The sequence below is a fragment of the Heloderma suspectum genome, chromosome 3, assembly GCF_057233095.1.
Source record: "Heloderma suspectum isolate Gila_16-S chromosome 3, 16-S_ref, whole genome shotgun sequence".
NCBI lineage: Eukaryota > Metazoa > Chordata > Lepidosauria > Squamata > Helodermatidae > Heloderma > Heloderma suspectum.
In genome coordinates this window covers 213,382,452-213,405,987 of record NC_139460.1, presented here as the reverse complement: position 1 = coordinate 213,405,987, position 23,536 = coordinate 213,382,452, and the positions used below count along the sequence as shown (strand labels likewise).

At 41.8% G+C, this 23,536-nt stretch overlaps 1 protein-coding gene across 1 annotated transcript in view; it reads right to left on the bottom strand.

Moving 5' to 3' along the window:
• PSAP (prosaposin) overlaps positions 1 to 21,873 on the bottom strand; it is a 30,542-nt gene extending 8,669 nt beyond the window's left edge. Inside the window, exons 1-11 of the mRNA XM_084845514.1 lie at positions 21,789 to 21,873; positions 12,783 to 12,919; positions 10,910 to 10,984; positions 10,031 to 10,156; positions 9,457 to 9,651; positions 7,231 to 7,374; positions 6,590 to 6,646; positions 3,075 to 3,188; positions 1,444 to 1,539; positions 503 to 683; positions 201 to 364 (exon numbers count right to left, since the gene is read on the bottom strand). Coding sequence (XP_084701640.1) covers positions 201 to 364; positions 503 to 683; positions 1,444 to 1,539; positions 3,075 to 3,188; positions 6,590 to 6,646; positions 7,231 to 7,374; positions 9,457 to 9,651; positions 10,031 to 10,156; positions 10,910 to 10,984; positions 12,783 to 12,919; positions 21,789 to 21,834 — 1,335 coding nt within the window. The 5' untranslated portion in view covers positions 21,835 to 21,873. The remainder of the gene's footprint in view (positions 1 to 200; positions 365 to 502; positions 684 to 1,443; positions 1,540 to 3,074; positions 3,189 to 6,589; positions 6,647 to 7,230; positions 7,375 to 9,456; positions 9,652 to 10,030; positions 10,157 to 10,909; positions 10,985 to 12,782; positions 12,920 to 21,788) is intronic.
• Positions 21,874 to 23,536: the final 1,663 nt, after the last annotated feature.

Sequence of the window (23,536 nt, the reverse complement as noted above, 5' to 3'; positions counted from 1 at the left end):
CAGCACAATGCTGGAGTTCCTAGTAGGATTTTGGGCCCTGACTCTTGCTCATGTGCCATACTTGCCCATACACAGGCAGGCTTCATAGTACATCAGCCAGAAGATTAAGCAGAAACCAAGGCTTGTCACACATACAGTATCTCAGCTATAAATCCACAGTACCTGGTATTGGTTAGAATCATTCCTATTAATTGTTTTACCTGGTCACTAACAGACTCTGGCAAGTAGCGGCAGACTCTTTCCAGAAAAGCCTCAATCTCAGCAGTGGTAGCATTCTTTGCCAGCTCCTTATCTGCATAAGCAACAATCATCTTGCATACATCACAGATATCCCCAACCTGTGTCTGCACTGGAGCCATTTTTTCTGAGAATACACAAAGTCAAATGTTATGTTCAGAGTAGCTTCCTACACCCACTAAAGGAATTAAAAACGCAGTATTGGAAAAAACACCCCAAAACAAAAATCATAGGATTCCTTGCATTGGTCTAGTCACATTCTTACCAGTAGGTAAAGCATTGTTTGTGCAGCATTTCAGCAATACACACACCAGTTTAGGATTAGTTGCTTCTAACAGCATGGCAATGATAGACTTCCCATAGACTTCCACAAAGTTCCTGCACCGTTCCCGGGCTTTTTCAGGTAGTGCAGAACAGATTTTCTCCATTTCATATACGATCTCCTCCTAGTACATGCAGAATGAAGGATTATTATTACTATTAAACTAAAACAGCAGCCCATCACATTTTCCCTGAGAGGCTTACAAAACTACTAAAATACAAGACCATAAGTGAACATCAAAAGACACTAAAATGCCGCATTAAAAAATTCTAAATTTACAAAATAAACAGAACTTACACAGCAAGAGCCATATTTTTGTTTGTTTAAAACACTGGTTGTTTTAAAAGGTCTGGGTGAATACAAATGTCACTTGCAGCTAAAGAGATCATAAAGGTAGTACAACACATTGCAATGGTCTAAAGCTGGGATAAATCACTTTCTTGGCAATATTACAGACCTTGTAGAAGGACACTGTCTTCCTGCCTAGTTAGGATGGCCAGCACAGGTCAGGATAGCCAGCACATAGGGCTGAGTGTCAGGCAAGTCAACAGGTTTTTCTAGAAAGATGTTGGGGTACCTCCCTCACAGTTTTCAACCCACACTCCCCATACCCTCCAGTTTGGCAAAAATGCCACTTCATGTGGAGTACACAAGACTAGTAGTGGAAAAAATACAGCATTTGACACCATCTACTAGGCGTCAGGAAACCTCTTCAGATTTCATTGTAAGCATAATATACCACAACCCCCTGGAGAATTTATCACTATGGCAATTCTAATACCTCTTCTTTAATCACCGCAGCAAAAGTTAATTCCTTAGACAGCAAACTGTATTTAGTGTGAAAAGTAATTTTAAACTGATCTAGGCGAAACATTAAGACATACCTCTGTCTTATTATTGTCCAGAAGGCTGGTCACCTCTTCCACCATAATCGTACATGCATCACACAGAAAGAAAGATTCTGTTTCACTCAGGCTATTCTATGTATTAGAACAAAGAATATTGATAGGAGTTGTCAGTACACAGTCCAATATTTATTTATTTATTTCATTTATATCCTGCCTTTTTTCCTCCAAGGAACTCAAGGCAGCATACATAATCCTCCTCCTCCTTCCATTTTATCCTCACAACAATAACCCTGTGAGGTAGGTTGGGCTGAGAGTCTGTGACTGGCCCAAAGTCACCCAATGGGCTTCCATGGCTGAGTGGGGACTAGAACCCGGATCTCCCGACTCCCAGTCCAGTACTCTAGCCACTACACCACACAATAGACAATCAGCTGCAAAAACATGACTTTGGTTCTAATCCACTGCTGAGTAAATTTACAGAATGGCTAAATAACTCTTTAAACATTGTATTTGTTTACATCTTCTAAATATTTAAGTTATACTGCTCACTTCTAAAAATCACTTGGACATTTACTTTCCTTCTCATTTTGCCCCAACTGTCAGCACTTGCTTCTGAAAGTCCTGGCCACTTAAGTTATCAAGTTCTATGTTCTGCATAGATGGCTCAACAGAAAATCAATTGTTTTATTCTTCCCCCTTGCACAACAGAATTACAAGTGCAGAGAGACAAAAGGTTTTGGATTATGATCCTAGGTACTACAAAGGCTCTGTTTAGAATCAGGCCATAGGCTGCAGCCAGAGCAGCTCTTGTATACAATTGGTGGTGATGGCGGCGGCAGGGGTGCACATGACTGCACAATTTTGCCATCCATCAGCAGTTGCCTGCGTTGGCAGGGGGAGGAGGGAGAAAGAACCAATTCCTGTCCATTTAAACAGTTCATGTAACATCAGGGATTAAACAGCTCTACAAGCGATTCAAGTGTAAAAACAGCCCATCAAGTTTAATGTGCTGCTTAGTATTTTTTTTTTTAAATCACTAGTCTCCAATTTCATAAAAATCCATCTAGCCAATATTTACTCAGCGTGGCAGCAGTTCTCTAGGGTCTCAGGCAGATGTCTTTCACATACAAATCTATTCAGGCTTTGACTGATACAGTAAACAAGAGAATTAGAGTTGAGATGCTAAAGCAGAGTATTAACACACTTCCGGTACCTAGGAATTTGGACTTTACATTTCTACTCTCATCTTTCAGAAAAGCAGCTTTCTATTTACCCTAGACCATCAACAGGAGTTCTCGATCTAGGAGAAACCTCAGGGCCATTTTACCACCATGCCATACCCACAACTTAGAATTCCTATTTCTCAATGAAGCCATTACACACCACTACTCAAAAGTATGAAAATGGATAACATCTGTTTTTGTTTTTTTAAGGGGACAGACAGCAGTGTGCCATTTTTCGTCTTCCAACCCCATTTTGGGCAGGCTGTTGATACTCAAAAGAAACTTAAGTATTTTAAAGTATTTATACACTTAAAAATGTTTACTGTTGTCCACAAAAAAGGACCACACAATTACTTTCCATAGATTTATAATAAAGGAAGGGAAGGGTTTTAACATGTCTGCCCTCCCCACCCTCAAGTAGACTGCTTGAATACAAAACCTTACCTCAACTGGTTCTACCTTGACTTGAGAGATAACTTTAGCAGGCACCAGAGTCTGGAGAGGCACAGATTTCAGATAAGAACAGAATCCAATCAGGTTACAAATGGCCTCTGGTTGCTGGAGACATACAGAACAGTTAACATGAGTTATTTCCTAAAGTCTACAGGTAAAGGGGACTAGTTCATCTTAAGCTACCACATTAAATTACTTCAGTAGCAGGTAGATCAGATGATGCTACCTGTGCACTGTTTGAGTCTACCCAATAAGTCAACTGCTTTTGGCAACTCAACTCTATAGTAAAACAAGTTGTTTATCAGAACAAATTTCAGCAGCTTGTTTACATCCTAAGAGCATTTTCCCCACAAAGCTACATGCTTTAGAACAGTAAGCCATAGGAATGCAGATACAGTCATTCTGGCTCTTCCTTTGCTTGATATAAATCACAACTGTACATTTCCAGTGAATATCTAGTTTTCTACAAAACCTATGTAGAGTTATTTTGCTGGATACTATATTCATGACCCATTACAACTGGCATTGAAGAGGATTTGACACTGAATGAATACAAGAGATTAATGGGCTTGTCTCCTGTCCCTATTTCAGTTAGTAGTTCACGTTAGTTTAATAGCAGCCTCCAATTCAAAATTTTATAGTAAGACTAGAGCATGATCTACCCAGATATCCACATGCAGTTGTGGTTTAATAATCTGGAACTCTCTCCTGAACTGAAAAGGAAAATATGCTCCATATTCTAAAGAGGTATTGACTGTTAACCTTTTTACCTACAATGTATTGTACAGTGGATGTGCATTATTTCAATCCATTATAGATTTTGCAGTGTTTACATCATCTTGAACTTCCATAACTGCTGGTTTTTACCCTTTAGAAACTGTGCATTCCATTAGTTTTTTCACTTTAAATTTATGAAGTATTACCACAAGAACTCTCTCCCCTTCTTTGCAGTTAGCTTAACACCTGTAAGTACAATTTAAACAAATCCCATCCCCTCTACATAAGCATTCTGAAATTAAGCTCACATGGAATATGCTCCTTAGTTGTTACTTTTAAAGTCTTGTAAAGGTGAGGAAATAGTATAAGTAGCTTGCCATTTGAAAGCAACTGGTTATAAAGAATCTGGGATATGCATGTTTTACTGCTGAATAACTAGAAATTGAGATGGACACTTCTACATACTTCCCAAAGTTTTGCTAACACTCTCAAGTACATACAATTTTGTTCTGTCAGAGAAAGCTGAACACTGTTCAAGAGATAGTGAGCTGGCTTGGACAACATGAAAAGAAACATGGTTTATCATTATGCAAATGAGCTGCAGCTAGCCTTGGGCTCATATAACCCCTCTCCTCTCCAGCACAGCCACAAGAAAAGTGTTTGTTTTTGATTAACCATAGTTTAGCTTTAGGTGTGAATCCTAAAGGTATGGTTAACAACTGTGGTTTGTTGAGACAAACCAGCTTCATAATCTATGATTTGGAGTTGGCTTGTTTAACAAACTACAGTTAAGATTAAGCACTGTTTTGACAGGTTCTAGCAAAACGACAAGTTGCGGCAAATCAAAATGGCAGTGAAAACGTCTGACCTCCTCCTGGCAGCCACAGAAGAAGAGAAAGGAAGAACCTGTGAGCCCAAGACTCACCGCAGCTTGTTCCCATTGTGGCATGAAAAAATACGGAACTCCAAAACAGACAAGCCAGAAACAATGGCGTAAAAGAGAAAGGTATTTGTTGTAGTCTTAACATGTTCCAGTTCCTAAAGGTGCTTCATCAGGGAATTTCAGAGAGAAGGAAATTTTAAATTTGGGTATGCGGGCTCTTCAGTCTCCCGCATAGGAGGCTGAAGTGTCAGCATATCCAAATTCAAAATGTTCTTCTTTGGTGAAGAACATTTGGTGAAGCCTTGGTGAATCACCGTTAAAGACTACAATAAATACTTTCTAGTTTACCCCTTTGTTGTTCCATCGTGGTAAGCTATAGCTTATTGTGACATTTGAACTGACCTATTAAGTAGCATATACTAAACATTTACAGCACTAGCAATTCTAAATGCATGTTTTTACAAACAGAAGATACTGCAGTTTAGTGCACAAGTGCTTTGAGATGCAAATATTTTCCAATAAGCTTTCTTACTATAGCATACCACAAAGCAATCTAGTATGGTTGCTTCCAGGCAATCTTTGAGAAAGAAAGAATTTATCCATTCCTCCCTCCCATCTCTAAACAGACAAAAGCAGGTATTTTCTTCCTCCTGTTACAATCTGAGGTCAGGAATAAGCATGCATTTTCCCTTCTGTATCATGCGATCAAGTTTCATGTACGCCATATAGCTTTAGCATTTTAAAGTCAGTCTCCCGTAACATTCTCATGCAACAGCAGATATGCCAGCCAGAAAGGAGTTTAGCACCATCCCTAGTTAGATTTAGAGAAGGCTTTCTTCTCCCCATTCTACCCGAAACCCCATGTTTTCTTCATTAATGCACTGCCTTTAGCATACCAAACATAATACTAGAGCCAGCATTGCACACATGCAACATGTATCACCAACTAAACTATGACAGGCGCAAGGTCTTTTACTTAGAAAATTAACAGCTATCCCCAAGACATGTTCAGGGCATACCAAAAGCCCTGCGCAGTATATTACCCTATGAGGTAGAGTATACAGGTTTCATGGAGCCCTTTTGTATGAACTTCAGTTAACTGAGCCTCAAAGTCAGAAGAAGGCCAAAGAAGCTCATGGTTTTGATTCAGAATAAAGATGAAATTTCAACTGGCACTTGGAAATAGCTCTTTCCAATGCCACTGTTTGTTCCTTGAATCTGTCAAAGCTGAACTCAATCATGTTACGTCTACCAACTAAGCAAGAGATTACACTACAGCCTCTCAAGTGGGAGACAAAAAAAGCAAGGCACTTCTCACATACCTGCTCCTGCTGTTGACAGAATGGAGAGAAAGGAAGACAAGGTAGTTAATAGGAAAGTTAGAAAGCAGCTGAATGGTGCATAGGAGATTTCACAGGTAGGAAGTCTTGTGGGGTGCTAGAAAACCAGCATGGAATTCATTGTGCTTGTTTTGTTAAACGTAAATATTTATTCATTCCTGATAGACTTGGACCACTGAAAGCAGCATAAAAATGCCCAAGTGCAGGCAAGGATGACTTAATGGGATGCTCTTTGACAGAGTACCATATGCTCTTGTTGCAGCCCTAGATGGAGCCCCAGTGTATTGTATTTAAACTTCTGCTGGTACATAAATGACTGGGGTAGTTGGGTCTAAAGACCTAACTCTAGTTTAAGGTAAACAAATGTTTAAAAACCAAGTCTTCTGCTATAAGAAGCTTAGATTTAGTCTCTAAGTAATCAAACATTCAATTCAAAATGACATATTGTCAAATTTCTGTTATGACAATTTAAGAAACTTGCTTTATTAATTCTAGTGGCAAGATATTAAAGGGGCCTCTTCAGAACAGGAAGTAAAACACTGAACTCTAAGTAATATTCATCTTACCATATGCATCATCATCTGGATAGCCATGTCTGAATATTGGGAGATGTACGACTTGCACTATTGCAGGAGGGAAAAGATAAGCTGTAAATACTACAGCAGCTAAATACTAAATACATCACACCCTAGCCACTTACGCCATTTTACTCTTTACTGTTCCCAACAGGAATGTTCTGACCACTTTTACAACTTGCATTTTGGATCTATAAGCTTTGTTACATTTTCATCCAACCCTTCTTCCAAGGAGCTCAGGGTGGCATATAGAGTTGCAGCCCTCTCAGCCAGGGTTGTTGCGAGGCTGATTAAGCTGAGAGATGGTAACTGATCCAAGGTCACCGAATGAAATTTGTGACTCAGTGGGGATTTGAACCTGGGCTCCTCTGATCCTAGTTTCAACCTGACCATGTAAGCTCTCTTGCCAAACATATTAGAGCTTAAAGACTTGCCAAATATATTAGAGCTTAAAGAACATCAGCTTGGTCACTGTGGGAGCACAGACTTTTCATCCCAATTACTAAGTGGCAGCTCTGACATTTTAAAGACTAAGCAGAGAAAAATGAGTGACCACAGAAGTAAGCCATTTGCTACTTTGCTGTACCACATGTCCCACTGACACAAAGTACACATCATATTCACTCAGTTACCGTATCAACAAAGCCAGGTGCCAGGCGTTCACACTCTTCCATGGCATGGTCAATCAGAGAATTCACAAAAGTTGCATTATTCCTCACTGCTTCCTGAATATCAGTTATTAGCTGAATACAGTCTGTACACACTTTCCCATTTCCCTGCAAAACAAAATCAGCATTTGGTGCATCTTAGTATGGCAACATCTTAGTGCCCGCTTCTAACAGAATAAAGCTTTATACTGTATTCCGAAATGCCTTTATGTAGTCAGTTCCAACACAGACGCTAGAAATCATTTCATAAAACTGGTGTTGAATAATCTCTGGTGAGATCTTTGATGGAATCTATTCACAGCAAGTAGCTTAGACAGATTCAATTTGTTTACACCAAGGCATAAATAACATTCTGACCAATACCATTTTTTTATACTATTGTATTAACCTCTACCTGAGGTTAATACAACAGAGGTATTAAGAGGTTCCACTGTTACTCCAAGGTACAATACTTTCTTTTCACACAGGGTTTAGTGCTATGTAAGAATTCCAGAACATGGAATCCCTTCAGCTGTTTTTGACTATAAATCCCATAATCCCTGACCACTGGCCATGTTGTCTGGAGCTTATGGGAGTATCCAGAAACATCTGGAAGGCACCAAGTTGCCTAGACCCAATATATGCCCTTGTAAGTCAAAGCAAACCCCCTAAAAATCTTCTTGACACTCTTTGGCCCCCCACACCTTTTGTTTTGGGAAAAGACTGCTGAATTAGAGGTTATCCCACAGCCTCTGACATATCTCAAAACTATATTCTAGATCCCCATCCCCCAAGTCAATCCATCTGGTTTTGGTAAATAGTCTCTCTCACAATGGATAAGGACATCTCTATCCTATTAAAGACATTTTCAATGCCTCTGATGTATTGTGACACACCTACAGGACTGGGCTAGTGTTCATATCAACCTAAGCAGCTTTCTTCATTTTGAGAGATGTCTGAAGGGGCTAGGATGTCTACCTGCCCCTTAAAAATGATTTACACCACTTCAACTCATTCAATATATTTCTAGTTTTATGCACAGAAACTACTTCCTGCTCAGTACCACCTATGGAGTTGGGAAATCAACAGCCTGTGAAGTTTTTGTATATATACCCTGAGCTATCTTTTAGTAAACTCTATTTTATAATCCATGTCAGTTGTGGGGTTTTGCCTAACATAAAAGGGGGTGCCCACCAGTACTTTGGAACAGTAAAGGAATCGGACAGACAAGGGAAGGGCATAGGTTGAAGATATCAGTGAGTAGAGTTGGGAGCACTGATTGCTCCAGTGCCTGGTGAAGGGTGACAGAAAACATTGCAGCATCAGTGCCTACTGATAACCCTCACTTCACCCCCCAGGGTGGGAAGACCAGGAAGTAACAAAGCAGTGGTCACTTTGGCATGCCGGCGTGGGTAGGGGGTGGATGCAAAGGGGAGGAGGGTGCACAGGTGAATGAAAGACTGGCACGTTGCAACTAGTGGCAAAGAAGAACGGCAGGGTGGAAACAGGGAGGAAAGGAAGGATTAGAGGGTAGCATTGCAGCAAGAGGGTGCGTGGATGAATGAAAGGCAGCAGTGGGGTGGAAATGGAGGGGGGACAGGGAGGAGGGTAGCATCACAGGTGCAGGAGGTTACATGGGTGAACAAGGGAAGGGTTTCATTAGGACAGTACAAGCATTCCTGAGAGCAGCCAAAGATTAATACATGCCCAGACATGAGCAGATCAATGGCCAATAGACTGTTGATGTACTGAGTCTTGCCAGCAGTTGCCTGCCCTTCCGTGCTGCAAAGGCTCCAGGAGTACATGCTGGAAGCAGATGAGGAGAGTGGAGGGAAACAAGCCACGCTGTGCTCGATCATCTGGCAGCAGTACTGTGACTTAGCTACTGGGAAAAAAAACAACAACTCACCATGGCTTAGTAAGACTATGGGCTGTCACACTGTGTGATGTGAACTGGCATACTGTATTTTGTTGCTTCTGAGCAGAGCAACTAATAAACCAGTTTCAGGTTTTGATATTCAACAGTTTGTAGAGGAATGGCAAGATATCTTTATATTATATCTAATATATGTTTTCAATAGTGTTCTGATGAAATAAGCCTATTTTTTATATGATTCTACCTACTAATATAGGTATTTCTGTTAAAAATATTCTACAGGAATAAATTCCTTCATGTACAATCCCTTTGTAGTTAAGAAGCTATATTCTCACCTGAGATTTTTGCTTAGGTTTGTCCTGGGGGTACAGGAGAAGTGGCACATTAGCCATGAAGGGAGATGCCAGTTCAGAGAAATCTAGTTCAGGAATCTTGTTAGACTGAAGCTGTTTCTGCAATTTTATTTCTGCCAGATGCTTCTGAAGAGACTGGCATAGTGTGAGTGAAGTGCATACGACTTCAGGATTATCCTAAATATCAAGAGACAGCAATACACATTTACTTTACCAACTTTATACTCAGGAAGAGAAGAAGAATCATCTAAGTACCCCTAAGAACCAGAGCAGAACCTGTTAAGTCTTTTTTAAAAAAATCACAATTATGAACTATAGCCTGCCTGCACAACCTTAATCTCTTCCTCACAGGTATTATTTCCAGATGCAACCATCTCCATTCTCTCAGTCCTTGCCATAAAGTTTATATTTTTTTCAAGATCTAACTTCCAGGAAAGAATAGAGTTAAGCTAGCCAAGCAAAATGTGCAAGCCAGCTTGGCTTGTCAAATTTATTTTCGTTGCAGAATCAGTTTTTCCTTAATATAAAATTGCTTCAGTTTTAGTAGTCTACTTACAAGCTCCTCTTTGATCATATCCAGAATGTTTGGCAAATAAGCATCCACCATCTGCTTGCACTGAGTTACTAGGTCTTGTTCAGGAAGAAACTCACAGGCTTTAGTCATATAGGCATATATTTCTTCCTATGACAGAAGACAGGTAGATTAGCACAGTCCCCTTAAGGAAGGAACATATTTGCCTGCCTTTCATATACAGGAAGAAACCTTTAATGAACCCATTAATCGAATTCCATGAGTGTGGAAATGCTTTTAAAAAAGCAGCATTAAATGCATCCTGAGGATAAGCAACCCTTGCAGCCTATAGCTCTCTCTGTTGTGGTGCTCTCTGCACAAGAGTACTACCTGCCTGCAACCACATACGACACAGCCTTTGCCCACTTGCAGAGAATGCAGTATTTTGCACTGCTGGAGGTCAATCATCTCTTTGCATGACAGACACTGGAGGGGATGAGATCTCTTTCTATTTGACCGATACCCCGCAGGCTGAGAGGGGCTTACATCAGTTTTTCTAACTGTAAGTAGTGCTGTGCCCTAGGGAACCAAGGCAGCCTTTCCCAACCTAGCAGCCTCCAGATGTTTTGGACTACAAAACCCAGCATTCCTACCCACGCTGGTTGAAGCTGATGGGAGTTGGTTCAAAATATCTGGAGGCACTAAGTTGGTGAGGGATTGTCTAAGCAAATGTGATCTGACACCCCCACCCCACCCCAATTTTTGGCTACCTCCATTTAAGAGAAAAAAAGTTTTTGCATATTCATGATAAATTTTGCTTAAAGGAGTGTGTGTCAGCATGGTGCTAGGCATCAGTTGTACCGTTCTGCAGTTTGTCTGAGATTAGAAATACTGTGTGCCTTTCAAAAAAAGGACCACTCTTACCTCAGTGGCGTTGTCCTTCAGGACCTTCCCAGCCACAGCTACGACTTCTTTACACAAGTCACAAGGGATACTTTTCTGAGGAGAAAAGATAGTTTTGATCAACAGAAAGGATCCATGCATATTACTACGCCAGTTTTTTTCTTCCCCTAAAAAGATCACAAGCTATATGTTATCTTATATCATACAGAAGCAGGGTAAAACACTATTCCAACTTTACAGAATACAGAAAGAAACAGAGCCAGAGTCAGCCAGTAGGAAAGGCAACTGTAAGGTCTCAATTCCAAGAGAGGTGGTTCTTGATATGCAAGACACACCTTCCTAAACCTGTTCCAATTGCTACTTTTTGCCATGTAGAGTGGAGTCCTTCCCATTATCGCACAGAAGACAACAGTGTAACAGAAACTGAGGAAATATCAGTTGTCTCTAATTGTATAGCTTTATACAAATTCCCAAGATGGATAAAAATATATTTTAAAATATATTTAAAAAACAATGTATTACTTAATCTGGTTTATGATTCAATGCAAAAAATAATAAAGTCAAACTTAAAAATCTCTTAAAACTGATTAACCTCTAAGCACATGTTAAATTAAAACCTATTTTTCTACATAAAAGAATGAACCACAGGGAAATATCTGATTAGCTCAAGGATTATAAACAGGACATCAAGGCCCCATGAAGCTGCAACAATTTAAAGTTTAAATCGTTTATTAGACCAAGAACAAGCCCACATGCTTCATCTTTGCTCTTCGCCTTCTTGCCTACCTAGCTTTAGTGCTTCTGTCATGATGTATTAACTGTATTTCTATACCACCTTTCTAGGAAAAACAAGACACTTTTCAAAGGGTTCAGAACATAAAACCATAATCAAAAACATAGTAAAATGTTGAAAATATGGAAAATCATACTGATTTTAAAATAAAAGTTAAAAATATGTGTCTTGACCCCCTCCTGAATGCACAGAATGGGAACTGGTCGTAACCCCACAGGAAGTGCATTCCAGAGTTTGGGAGCAACAGAGAAGAAAGGCTTTTCATGCATGGCTGCAAGTGAGAGCGTCTTCTAAAGGGTGGTGACTGAGTTGGGATTGTTTGTTGGAGACTGCAGAAGGCAGCAGTAGATTTCAATAGATGTTCTACCCACACTAGACATAGCTGTGCAAGTATACTCTTTGCCATCATAGCCTTAAAGATCCAAGAGCCACAGTTACATTACATCCAAATTTCGAGACTGTGGTTTAATCCATTTTATAAACTAGAATCTGATTGGTGTTTCATATCCTGGTTTGTAAACAGAGACTGTCAAGTTTCCCTGTTCAGACAAAACAGGAAACAGTTCTAATAAATCCAAGAAGTGTTCTATTACAGGGCAAGAGAGAAGGAAAGAGGGAGTACATAGGCACAAGACTTGTTCTTGCTTTATTAGACCATGATTGCTGTGTCTGAACTGAACTAATAGGTTAGGTATTTAATGTGACGTATGTTTATGACTGCCAAGAGAGCACATGCATTTACTTTCTTTTACAACGGTTGTGCCCAATGATAGCCAGTTCTTGCTTCTTGTGAGTCTGTGGCATTTAACTTAAAGACTATCATGCTTAATGTCTCTGCATGTGTATAGGGAGTCACAATTGTGCTAAGCAGATATAATGCTATAGTACAAAAGGCTTGCAACCCTTTGACCAAAGTTTTGAATCTGCTCCTAGATAGTATAAAGTCGCTATTTAATTGTAAACGAATATAGAAAAACTACAGCAGCTAGTTGGTATGCTTGCTTTGTTCAGGAACTATGAATTACAAAGTACATAAAACTATGACCGAAACAGATACTAGTTGCATCTGTTCACATCCAATGTATTGTCAGTTGAACTTACCACTGTAGGCTTGTTCCAGACAGTTTGCCGACAATGTTTAACCGCTTTGCAGTCAGATGCGGTTTGCAAGTTCTGACACCATACCTCAGAACCTTTTGTGCAATCTTTCTGCAGTAGCAGGGGACTTGCCAAAGCTCCTGGAAAGAAAAAATATATTTTCAGATTTGTTTGAGGCAAGCAGTCATACTTTCATTCTGCCTAGTATCTTTTAGAGCAGGGGTCGGCAAAGTGGCACCCAGCAAGACCCGCCAACTGCATCTGTGAGCATCATGCTTTTCCCTACCTCTATTAAAGTCAATGCAGCAAGATCGTTCCATTGACTTTAACAGAAGCAGGGAAAAAGGTGCCCTGCCAAACAATGGCTTGGAGGGAAGCCCTCCTCCCACCAAGGACCCTTCGAGCAATAGGGTCCTCCCCCGCCAGACTTTTTTTTGGCAAGGGGCAGTTTTCCCCAGCTCAATTAAAGTCAACTGAGTAAGATCTCACTCCACTGACTAACAGCTGGGGAAAAGGGTGCCCTGTTGGAAACAGGCTGAGGGAGGGGAAGAAAAACGAAAACCCAGAAAGGGGGTAGCATGAGAAGTGAATATTCAGAAAGAGGGTGTTTCCAATCTTTTAACTCCCATGGCCATTTGTGGTGGTTCCCAGGACATTTTTTCAGAATATCAAATGTGCTTGCAGGCCCCAAAAAATTTTCTACCCCAGCTTTAGAGTATATGTCAAAGCTTTAAAAATGAAAATAATCCATTCATACAAGTATCTATTATATAACCCAACAACAGAACAACTGCTAAAGCACTCTTAACACCGAACATTTATAGCTATTTAGAACTTCTTCTTTGCCATTTACCAAGTACAGATGCATTAGAATAAGGGAAGATGGAGACTATAAAGACCATGTCATGAGGCAGCTACCATCAACCAGTTAGAAACTATTAGGAACACTTCCTACAGGGGCAGTCTATGACAAATTCAATTCACAATGGAACAAAAGGAATAAGGAAAGTTACTTTAAGTTAATAACATTTCAGAAAGAAGGGTTTCATTGCATACATCTGTGAAGGCCTAGAATAAAAAACTGTTCTTGTCCCACACTTCCCAAAGCCTGGAAGAAAAAACTGGGGAAGTTACGAACATTTTAACGCTTGTAAAACTTTAAAGCACTGTTTTTAAAATTAATATGGTTACAGCCAGTTCACGCTGCTTCAAGTCTTGTTCATCCAAGATGTAAAAGATACTGATGTGGCTAGCATTGCTACTTCATTGTTTGGGTTATTTAGATAGCAGTACTTCAGCCTTTATGGAAGAGTATTTAACTGTTGCAGAACAGAGTCCAGGTTCAGATGATCACTGGGGGAAAAGAAGCCATTGTAGCTTCTCCCTGCCGCCACTCCTGCTGCGCGCACCCATTGTTTCCATAGTTACCTGTGCTGTAGCGCAGGTTGGCGTGTCATTCAAACCCGGCGCTCGACATGGTAGGGGTGGTTTCATACCTATGACAGTTTGAGGTTAACAGCACAAACCTATACATGTCTAATTTAAAAAATAAATCCAATCGTTTGGATTTTTTTAAAGCACCCATTTTATCCACTCTGCTATACTGTCTTTGCCTTCACTAACTCCCCTGCTTTGTTTGGCCCAACTCCACCACCCCATAAGCACAGAACAACCCTGTCTAGCCTGTGTCTTTCCACATGCGGCTTTAGTTAGAGAAACTGAAAGCCCAGAACTTTCAAGAAGCAAGAACTGGTAGTAAGGCTAGAGAGAGCCATTTTCACGAGATGAAAAACTGAAATTAGTGCCTATGTTTGAATAGTACGTAACTTCATTTTTATGAGACTAAGTAAACATTTAACATGCTTATTATATCTAATTGTAACTACTTTATTTCCTTAAATTGGAGAAATCTTGGCTTTAAATTTAATGATTTTTAAAATAAAATCTTTATTTAAAACATCAGCTTTTATCATAGAATCATAGAATAGTAGGGCTGGAAGGGGCCTACAAGGCCATCGAGTCCAACCCCCTACTCAATGCAGGAAATCAAGTCAGAGCATCCCTGACAGATGGCTGTCCAGCCTCGTCTTGAATGCCTCCAGTGTGGAAGAGCCCACTACCTCCCTAGGTAATTGGTTCCATTGTCATATTGCTCTAACAGTCAGGACGTTTTTCCTGATGTTCAGCTGGAATATGGCTTCCTGTAACTTGAGCCCAGTATTCCGTGTCCTGCACTCTGGGATGATGGAGAAGAGATCCTGGCCTTCCTCTCTGTGACAACCTTTTAAGTACTTGAAGAGCGCTATCATATCTCCCCTCAGTCTTCTCTTCTCCAGGCTAAACATGCCCAGTTCTTTCAGTCTCTCTTCATAGGGCTTTGTTTCCAATCCCCTGATCATGTTTGTTGCCCTCCTCTGAACCTCTCCAATTTGTCTGCATCCTTCTTAAAATGTGGTGCTCAGAACTGGACACAGTACTCCATGAGGCCTAACCTGTGCCGAGTAGACGGGAACTAATACTTCCCGGGATTTGGAAGCTATGCTTCTATTAATGCAGCCCCAAAGAGCATTGGCCTTTTTTACAGCCACATCACATTGTTAGCTCATATTCAGCTTGTGATCTACAACAATTCCAAGATCCTTCTCACTTGTAGTGTGGTTGAGCCATGTATCCTCCATCTTGTAACTGTGCATTTTGTTTCTTTTTCCTAGGTGCAGATCTTGGCATTTATCCCTATTAAAAGTCATTGTTGTTTTCTGCCCAGCACTCCAGTCTGTCAAGATCACTTTGAATTTTGTTTCTGTCTTCCAAAGTATTAGCTATCCCGCCCAATTTTGTGTCATCTGCAAATTTGATCAGCATTCCCTGCACCTCGTCCTCCAAGTCATTAATAAAAATGTTGAAGAGCACTGGGCCCAGGACTGAGCCCTGCAGTACCCTGCTCGTTACCTCTCCCCAGTTTGAGGAGATCCCATTGATAAGCACTCTTTGAGTTCGATTCTGTAGCTAACTGTGGATCCACTGGATCGTTGTTTCATCTAGCCCACTTTGGGCTAGTTTGCTCATCAGGATATCATGGGGCACTTTGTCGAAAGCTTTGCTGAAGTTGAAGTATATTCTGTCCACAGCATTCCCACGGTCCACAAGGGGGGTTACTTGATCAAAAAATGAGATCAGAATCGTCTGGCGGGATTTGTTCTTGACAAATCCATGTTGGCTTCGAGTAATCACTGCATTGTTTTCAAGGTGCTTACAGATGGATTGCTTTAGAATCTGCTCCAGAATTTCCCCAGGGATTGATGTCAGACTGACTGGTCTGTAGTTCCCAGGTTCCTCTTTCTTCCCCTTTTTGAAGATAGGGACAACATTAGCCCTCCTCCAGTCATCTGGCACTTCACCCGTCCTCCATGATTTCTCAAAGAGAATAGACAGTGGTTCTGAGAGTTCTTCTGCCAGTTCCTTTTTTACTCTAGGATGCAGTTCATCTGGCCCTGGAGATTTGAACTCATTCAAAGTAATTAGGTGCTCCTTGACAATATGCCTATTGATCTCAAGCTGCAATCCTGCCCCTTCAGCCCGTACTTTGCCTTTGCCAGGGGGCTCATAGACCCTCTTTTGAGAGAAGACCAAGCCAAAGTAGGAATTGAGCACTTCTGCCTTTTCTTTGTCATCTGTTATCATTTTGCCATCCTTATTTAATAGCTGAACCACCCTTTCTTCCCTCTGTCTTTTACTATGCATGTATCTGAAGAAAGCCTTTTTGTTGCCTTGAGCATCCCTCGCTAATCTCGGCTCGTTCTCACCTTTAGCCTTCCTGACGCCATCCCTGCAATTCTGTGCTACCTGCCTGTACTCTTCCTTTGTTGCTTGGCCTTCTTTCCACTTCCTATATGTGTCCCTTTTTGTTTTCAGGTCATCTCTAAGCTTTTTGTGAAGCCACATTGGTTTCTTCTGTTGTCTTCCACCTTTTCTTCTTCTTGTTGGAATTGTTTGTAATTGTGCCTTGAGAATTTCCTTTTTTTAAAAGCTCCCACCCATGTTGGACTCCTTTTCTTGTTAGAATCGCTTGCCATGGGACCTTACTTATCATTGTTCTGAGTTTATTAAAATCAGCTTTCCTAAAATTCAGGGTACGGGTTTGACTCCACTCAGCTTTTGCTTTCCTTAGAGCCAAGAACTCCATTCTGGACTGCCTTTTCCTGCAAATTTATGCACCACTTCAAATCCTAAGATGCAGTTTTCCATATATCAATGGCCAAACTATACAAACATATTATAGTGCTTAAGCTAGACTGGCAACCATCAGGTTAAACCTCAGAGAAAGTAGGCACCCTGGCTGTCAGGCAGAGCACGCAGGAGATGCAGAAAATTGTTCAAAGGTATTTAAACTGATGCCAAAAAAGAAGGTACAAGGGGAGAAGTTAGACAGGCAAAGGGAAGTCAAATTGGGTCAAAGGAAGAGACCAGGATGCAAAAAAGAGATCCAAATACGTATGTATAAAGATGTGTTCATTGTGGAACAGTGTCTATATAAATACTATAAACATAACTGTAAATTAAATGTAATTTAGTGAACATATATGTGAAGGGTTTGTAACAATCTGCATTATAGAAACAATGCCAAGACTTGAAGCACCCTCTAGAGGTTAAAGCTGAGAAGTTTACTCGGGCCATGTGCAATCAGGTTTTCAGGTTCTTAACTATGGTTGCTTCCAGACATGTCCTTCTTTTGCATTGTGTTGCTTTTCTGTTTTGGTTGCTTGTGAAACTGCAGTGCAACATCCACATAATTTGTTCTTGTTATATGTTTTAATACAAGAAAATCCACTGTATCCCATCCACACCAGTGGCCAGATAATGACAGGATGTACTCAGACGTGTACATACTTGTCCAGCCCACCTCAGCCAGTGTTCCCTCTCACCCCTCCTCGCTCCTATAAACATACTGTTTTTTGTGAGCATGTGCTTTGTATACCTCTGTTTGCACCATTTCTTAAATATTTAAACTGGAATTCACCATTTTGAATCACAAAACTCTTCCACCAATGGCAGCGTCTAGGATAGACCCACCAGCAACATGGAACTGGCCCACTCTCAAGCAAGAGAAGGGCAGAAGTCATACTGCTGACTTGTCTTGGACCGTTCCTTCTCCTCCTAATTCCAATAAAATTTCTACATAACATTTAAACCTCATTTAGTGTAGTTTCATTTTACTCCTCAAATATTTCAAATCAAATAGTTATGTACGTTGGGCCAAAAGAATTAACATAAGAGTACTTTTTAAAGCTTTGCTGTTTACTAAATACATGTAGAAGAAACATGCTAAATTAGTTCACTCTATGGCACCAGAAAGTTTTCTAATGCAAATTGCTCTAACTTACCTAATTTGAATTTGCCAATTCAACATATTCTGAAAAGCTGCGACACTACCATAGTCAAATAGTTACTCAGTTGACCATATTTGATCTGACAACAGCCTTCTATCCCAAGACAACTGAAAGGTGCTTTTTTCAATTTTGGAAACATCAGAAGTTGCTATGGCTTCAAATCTAGACTTAATATTACAATGCTCACACAGCTAAATCAACTCCAGTACTGAAGTGTGGCCAAAGTAAGTTAATCTCTCCTTGTAGTAGCAAGAGTGTTGGACTGGGAGCTGGGAGATCCGGGTTCTAGTTCCCACCTGGTCATGGAAGCTCACTGGGTGACTTTGGGCCAATCACACACTCTCAGCCCAACCTACCTCACAGGGTTGTTGTTATGAGGATAAAATGGAGGAGGATGATATGTAAGCTGCCTTGGGTTCCTTGCAAGAGGAAAAAAGGCGGGATATAAATGCAATAAATAAATAAATTTAATTATGCTTAAGTACTCCCCTGGAGGCATTAATTACAGTTTGAAGTATTCTACCTGTAAGTTCAAATAAAGCTAGGTTCTCTTCAACCAGCATGAAACTTGACTGAAGATGTCTCCCACGGGTTCTCCCTATAATACACCTCTTTCCTGCCTCCTGAACCATCCCCATGTTAAGACCAAGAGTCACTTCACTTTTACAAAGTGGTAGCGGGATTACAGAGATAACTTTAAGTAAAGCAGTTTAGCTTTATGCTTAGAGCAGCTATTGTACAGTCTGTCATAAGACCCTGTGCTTTTGCTACTGTAACTCATCAGCTTGTCAAAGCTCCTGCCTGGCATAATCACTTCCGTTCACTGCATCCTACAACTTCAGAAGGGATGTAACTGCCCTACAATAATGCTGCAAGAGCAGCACTTCAGTCAATCGCTGCAGAGGACTTATAATCACACAATCAAAACAGCTCACCGTGGCTTACTGAAGCTACAATGGGATGTGGTGCATGTGTGCAGCCATACTGAATATTGAAGCTCTGGCCATGGCTTGTCTCGAGGGTTGTTTAACCCTCACATAATTCATGGTCCCTGGGTTTACACGATTCCACAAGCTGCGGCTAGGGCCTGAATATTCAAAATGGCCACCTAGAAGACACCACTGCCCACCATGGCTTAAATAAGCCACAGTGAGCTGTTTTGATTATGTGAACCAGGTCTGTATAGCAAAAACAGCTCCTTAAGCAGCAAGACTGACAGACAGGCACGAGACACTTTCCTTTCAACTTCATTTCCCTACGGTGCCAAGAACAGTGATATTCTGTAGATACCAAGAATCTGCTTACTGGTTATATTTGTGAATGATGTTTGTCCAGCTCAGGTAATTTTAAATGGTTACATGTATCCTGATCTGTTCTTTACATCATATATTTTAAGATTAGCATTTCTAAAAAATGCAGTGCTTATACATTTATAATGTTAGTGTGCAAACCTTCAGAGCTCGCTCAATTCCACCCACGTTGTGTCATGCTTCTAGCTGCAATGTAATTGTTAAAAATAGTAACACCTGAGGATATAGATTCCCTCAGATTATCCACCCACAAGGTTTCTGCAGTGCTTTAAGTTATTTATTGTTTGCCCAGAATAAGAGTATGAAAAGTATATTTCCCCAAATATGTCCATCAAGATCCAAGGAAAATGCCAGAAGTGCTTAAGGATGGCAGTGTTACTCTTCTAGAATTTATCTCCTGTTAAGCTTACGTTGAAAGGGCTGTTTTAGACTGGGTAGTGTTGCCACTATGCAGCCATGAGATTCCCAGAGATTCTTTGGAGATCCTATAATGATGTTTTAAAAGTTTGTTCCTAACAAAAGGAACTTTAAGTTAAAGACTAGTCAGTGGGAATCTTCAGGACTACTGAGTTTCCCAGAGCAATCTAGGTTCTTCAACATCTGCATATTTAAATCAGGGGGATTAAGACTCAGATCACTGCTTTTTTTGTACAGCCACTTGCCCAACCTTCCAACTCCCCAGTGTTACTACTACATTAAAATTTATGACATGTGTGAGATCACACAACTTGAACCAATCAGTTTTTAGGCAAATATCTGTTTTAGGCTGCAATCCTATACTCACTTACCTGGGAATTCAGTGGAGCTTACTTCTGGGTAGAAGTTTTATGATTGCACCATTAACTAATTATTAACTAATTAATGACAGAGGTACACAGAAAAATGCTACAGGAGGCATGGATCAGCTTCTGGAATGTAGATAACTGCATTCTGGCAGGTTGATTTTTGCAAAATGGGAATAGCATATGCCCCACTCTTTCCGCCCCAGGCTCTCAGTATGCCATGACTGGGCAACACCGTAAACATGTTTATGCCCTCACAGCTCATGAGTTCATTTACAATGCTGTGCTATACATGCCAGATACTGTTTGGACATTTTAGTTCGATAGCTTTACTTCTCTGCTTTTCACAACACATATACTACAGCTGCCACCAAATGCCTTTCTTCAGAGGAAGCCTTTTCTGCAGGTGCAGAAAATGCCTCTTGCACTCTGTTTGCACTGCACCGTGAAGCTGAAATACAGAGACCTATAGCATGCATATCTATTACGGAAAGAGTAGATTTGGTGGTTCATTTTGGTGTCTTCCTGTTTTATCTCAGTATATGCATTTCATGTACATAAGTCCAAATGGAAGCATAGATGACCTTCTAGAAGGGAACACATACATTTATGGGAGAGGCCACCATTGCTGACTAACCAATTAGCCATAACAGTTAAATGGAACTTCCACAAACAGAGGCAGCACACCTCTCACTATCAGATGCTAGCAACAGAGACGGGAGAGGGGATCACCAGCTTCATACCTTTGCCCTGTGATCTTCCAACAGACAGCCTCGTCTGAGATACAGAGCGACAGACCTAATCCAGCAAGGCAATTCTTAATATTTTTTAAAGTGTGGGTGGAGGGTGAGAGGAGGAAAGAAGGCGACAAGCCATGGATTCAGGCTGTAGGCACGATCCCAAATAACGGGCAGTTCCCTTTTATGGTGTGGGGGGGGCGGGAGTACGATTACGCCCTATGCCTCGGCGACATGTTTGTTTACAAGGCCACCACTGCGCAAGGCCGGAGACTCGGTGCACAGATGTCGGGCATCTTTTCCGCCTTCAGAGACTGTGTGAGGGGAGCGGGGTGGAAGGGGAGAACCCGCTGCCTACCCCGTGTGCGCAAAAGGGGGGCGCCAGGAGGAGAACGTCGCTTCTGGAGCCATCGCAGGCCCTTGTAGGCACGAGACAGAGCTAGGACGAGACGCCAGCCAAGGGAAAGGGGCGCCCTTTCATGGCGACCGAGGAAGTAGACGGGCTGAAATGTGTAGCCCCCTGCTCCTCCCTCTCCGCTTGGGCAGCTTAAACGAGCCTTTGCCCGAGAGGAAACGGAGCCTCGGTTCTCTCGCACTTTCCGAGGTGGGGCAGAGGCTTCGTCTTTCCCCCTCATCGCTGCCTCCGCTGAGGTAAAAGCAAAGCCCCACCAAAGCCGAGCGCTAAAACGGCGCTGGCTGGCCGGCCGGCCGGCCGTTCCTCTCTTCAGCTGCACCGCCGGGGCCTAAGGGAACAACAAAGGTAAATGGGGAGGGCGCGGCCTCGCCTTCTTACCCGCCGCCAGCGAGCAAAGGAGAACGAGAACACTGAAACGCCGCATCGCGCCCCGTCTTTCCTCTCAGGCGCTGCCGTCTGCAATGCGGGAGCATCAGCTGACTGGCCGCCTATATAACCAGACCCGCCGGAGAAGCAGCTGCTGCGCGTGCGCCGTGGTGGGCCGCCGGGCGCTCGAGAGCCCGGCCCCTAAATTGCGGTTATTGCGCAAGCTCAGTGGAACCGAGGGAAAGGGGTGGGGGGGATTCTGATTTTTTCCTTAAGGGACTTCGTCATGCGCGTGCGTCCCGCTGTCCCCTCCCCTGGTCTGCTGACGCTGATTCACTTTGTGCCTGAGTGGGGGCGGGGGAAGGGCGGGGCTGATAAGAGAATAGAACGGCGAAGTCACGCGGGGGGGGCGGCGGGCTGCCGCTCGGTCTCGTGCGTGTTTACTCTGCAGGAGCTGGGTTACGCTATACAACGCAGCCCTTTGGGCCGCTTAATGAAAAAAATAACAAGATAACCTTTAAAAACAAAGGTAGCCGAATTGACCATAAGTAAAATCCCCAAATCCACATTTACTGTAATATATTTGGCCAATCAGATGATCGCAAAAAAACGTGCACGCTTGCGAGTTCTCCAGATCTCCTCAGCCAAGATGTTATTAAAAAGCAGGTGGGGGATAGCATAGGAGAGGATGAAAAAGAGCTGACTTGACGGTGAAGTCACACTGTCCGCATGTTCGGAGCGCCAAGATGGAATGTGAGATCTCCAGACATTCATTCTAGACTCTGCTGGTACAGGAAGGACTTGCAGCTGCCTCAGATTAATGGTGTTTTGCGTCCTATGTAGGTTTACTCGGAAGTAAGCTGCGCAGTGTTTGATGGGATGTGCTTTCAGATAAACATTCACAAGTTTGCAGCTGTGTAGTGCGATCCTCAGAAGTAACGATTTTGTCCACCCATAGTGTGTTGTTGTTTTGGGGGTCCTTAAGGAATAATTATGTTTTTCAAGTCACTCCTAATGTGTTCAGTAGGACATTACCAAGTAAGCGCATAGTCACACCAAGTGTGAACTGGAAAAAAAGGCCAGAAAAGGGATAATCTGCATCCTGCTTTTGGGAGTTGACCCCCCCCCCCAGCTTTTGCCCTGACAGTGCTTGAAGTGGCCTCTATAAATCTTCAATCAAGAGTGGTCAGCTGTTTGGCCTTCAACTCCCATCAGTCCTTGCCAGCCTAGCCAATGGTAAGGGATGATGGGAGTTGTAGACCCCCCAAATCTGGAGAGCCATAAGTTGCCCACCCATAATTTAAGCCTTTTTGCCATGGTTCCTGCTGCTCCTCCTTTTGCCACATTGTGAATGACTGATCACATGCAGAAAGAAAAAAACTTGGGAAATAATGTGTGTCAGATGTGGTTTCTTTGCTTTAGTGAGTGAGCAATTTGACAAGTGGGGAGGATTTTTAGATTTCTAAACTGCTATGGCCTGGCGTGCTATGGTCCATGGGGTCACGAAGAGTCGGACACGACTTAATGCATGAACAACAACAAAAATGCTGCTATATAATATTGAGGCTTGGCTATGATCCTAAAACCTGGGGGGAAACTGTATGCTTCTGTTAACTGAGTCAAAGTTTATTTTGTCTGTTATCTCTTTAGGCTGGGATAAACCAATCATTTCTGCACAACAGGCCGAATGTATTTATAGTACATCCACAGCCAGATATGACAAGACATGTAGCTTCCATCAACCATCTCCCAACATTTCA